The 488-nt window shown below is 61.7% G+C and overlaps 2 protein-coding genes across 2 annotated transcripts in view; both read left to right on the forward strand.

Annotated features, from left to right (window-relative positions):
- EMH_0005530 (uncharacterized protein) overlaps nucleotides 1-149 on the forward strand; it is a gene marked incomplete at both ends in the record, with an annotated part of 3,857 nt that extends 3,708 nt beyond the window's left edge. The window contains one exon of the mRNA XM_013497229.1: nucleotides 7-149. Within this exon, the coding sequence (XP_013352683.1) occupies nucleotides 7-149 (143 nt within the window). The remainder of the gene's footprint in view (nucleotides 1-6) is intronic.
- Nucleotides 150-272: 123 nt separating this feature from the next.
- The window catches only part of EMH_0005540 (uncharacterized protein), a gene marked incomplete at both ends in the record, with an annotated part of 5,660 nt that continues 5,444 nt past the window's right edge, over nucleotides 273-488 (forward strand). The window contains one exon of the mRNA XM_013497230.1: nucleotides 273-486. Within this exon, the coding sequence (XP_013352684.1) occupies nucleotides 273-486 (214 nt within the window). The remainder of the gene's footprint in view (nucleotides 487-488) is intronic.

The raw sequence follows: 488 nt of genomic DNA on the forward strand, positions 1-488 counted from the left end.
GGTGAGCAATAGCAGCAGCAGCAGCGGCAGACAGCAGCAAGCAGCAGCTGCTGGTGGTGGCCGCCGCAGTTGTGACGCTGCTGCAGCAACAACAGCAGCAGCAGCAACAACTGCAGCAGCAGCAACAACTGCAGCAGCAACAACATTAGATCGACGGGCCCCCTCTGGGCGGGTTTCGTATGCAGCAGCAGCAGCAGCACAACCTGCTGCAGCAGCAGCAGCAGCAGCAGCAAGTAATGCTGCTGCTGCTGCACGCTCTACCCAAGCAGGGGATGGCAGGGCTGCAGCTAAAGGCAACACAGCAGCAGCAGCAGCAGCAGGAGCAGCAGCAGCAGCAGCAACTCAGACCCCTGCTGCTGCAGCACCAGCGCGAACAGCAGCAGCAGCAGGTGCCGCCCCTAGTGTTGCTTCATCTCAATCTGCTGCATCTGCTGCTCCTGCAGCAGCAGCACCAGCAGCAGCAGCAGCAGCAGCTCCTCCTGGTGCAG

Source organism: Eimeria mitis, genomic scaffold, assembly GCF_000499745.2.
Source record: "Eimeria mitis Houghton genomic scaffold, Emh_scaff255, whole genome shotgun sequence".
NCBI lineage: Eukaryota > Apicomplexa > Conoidasida > Eucoccidiorida > Eimeriidae > Eimeria > Eimeria mitis.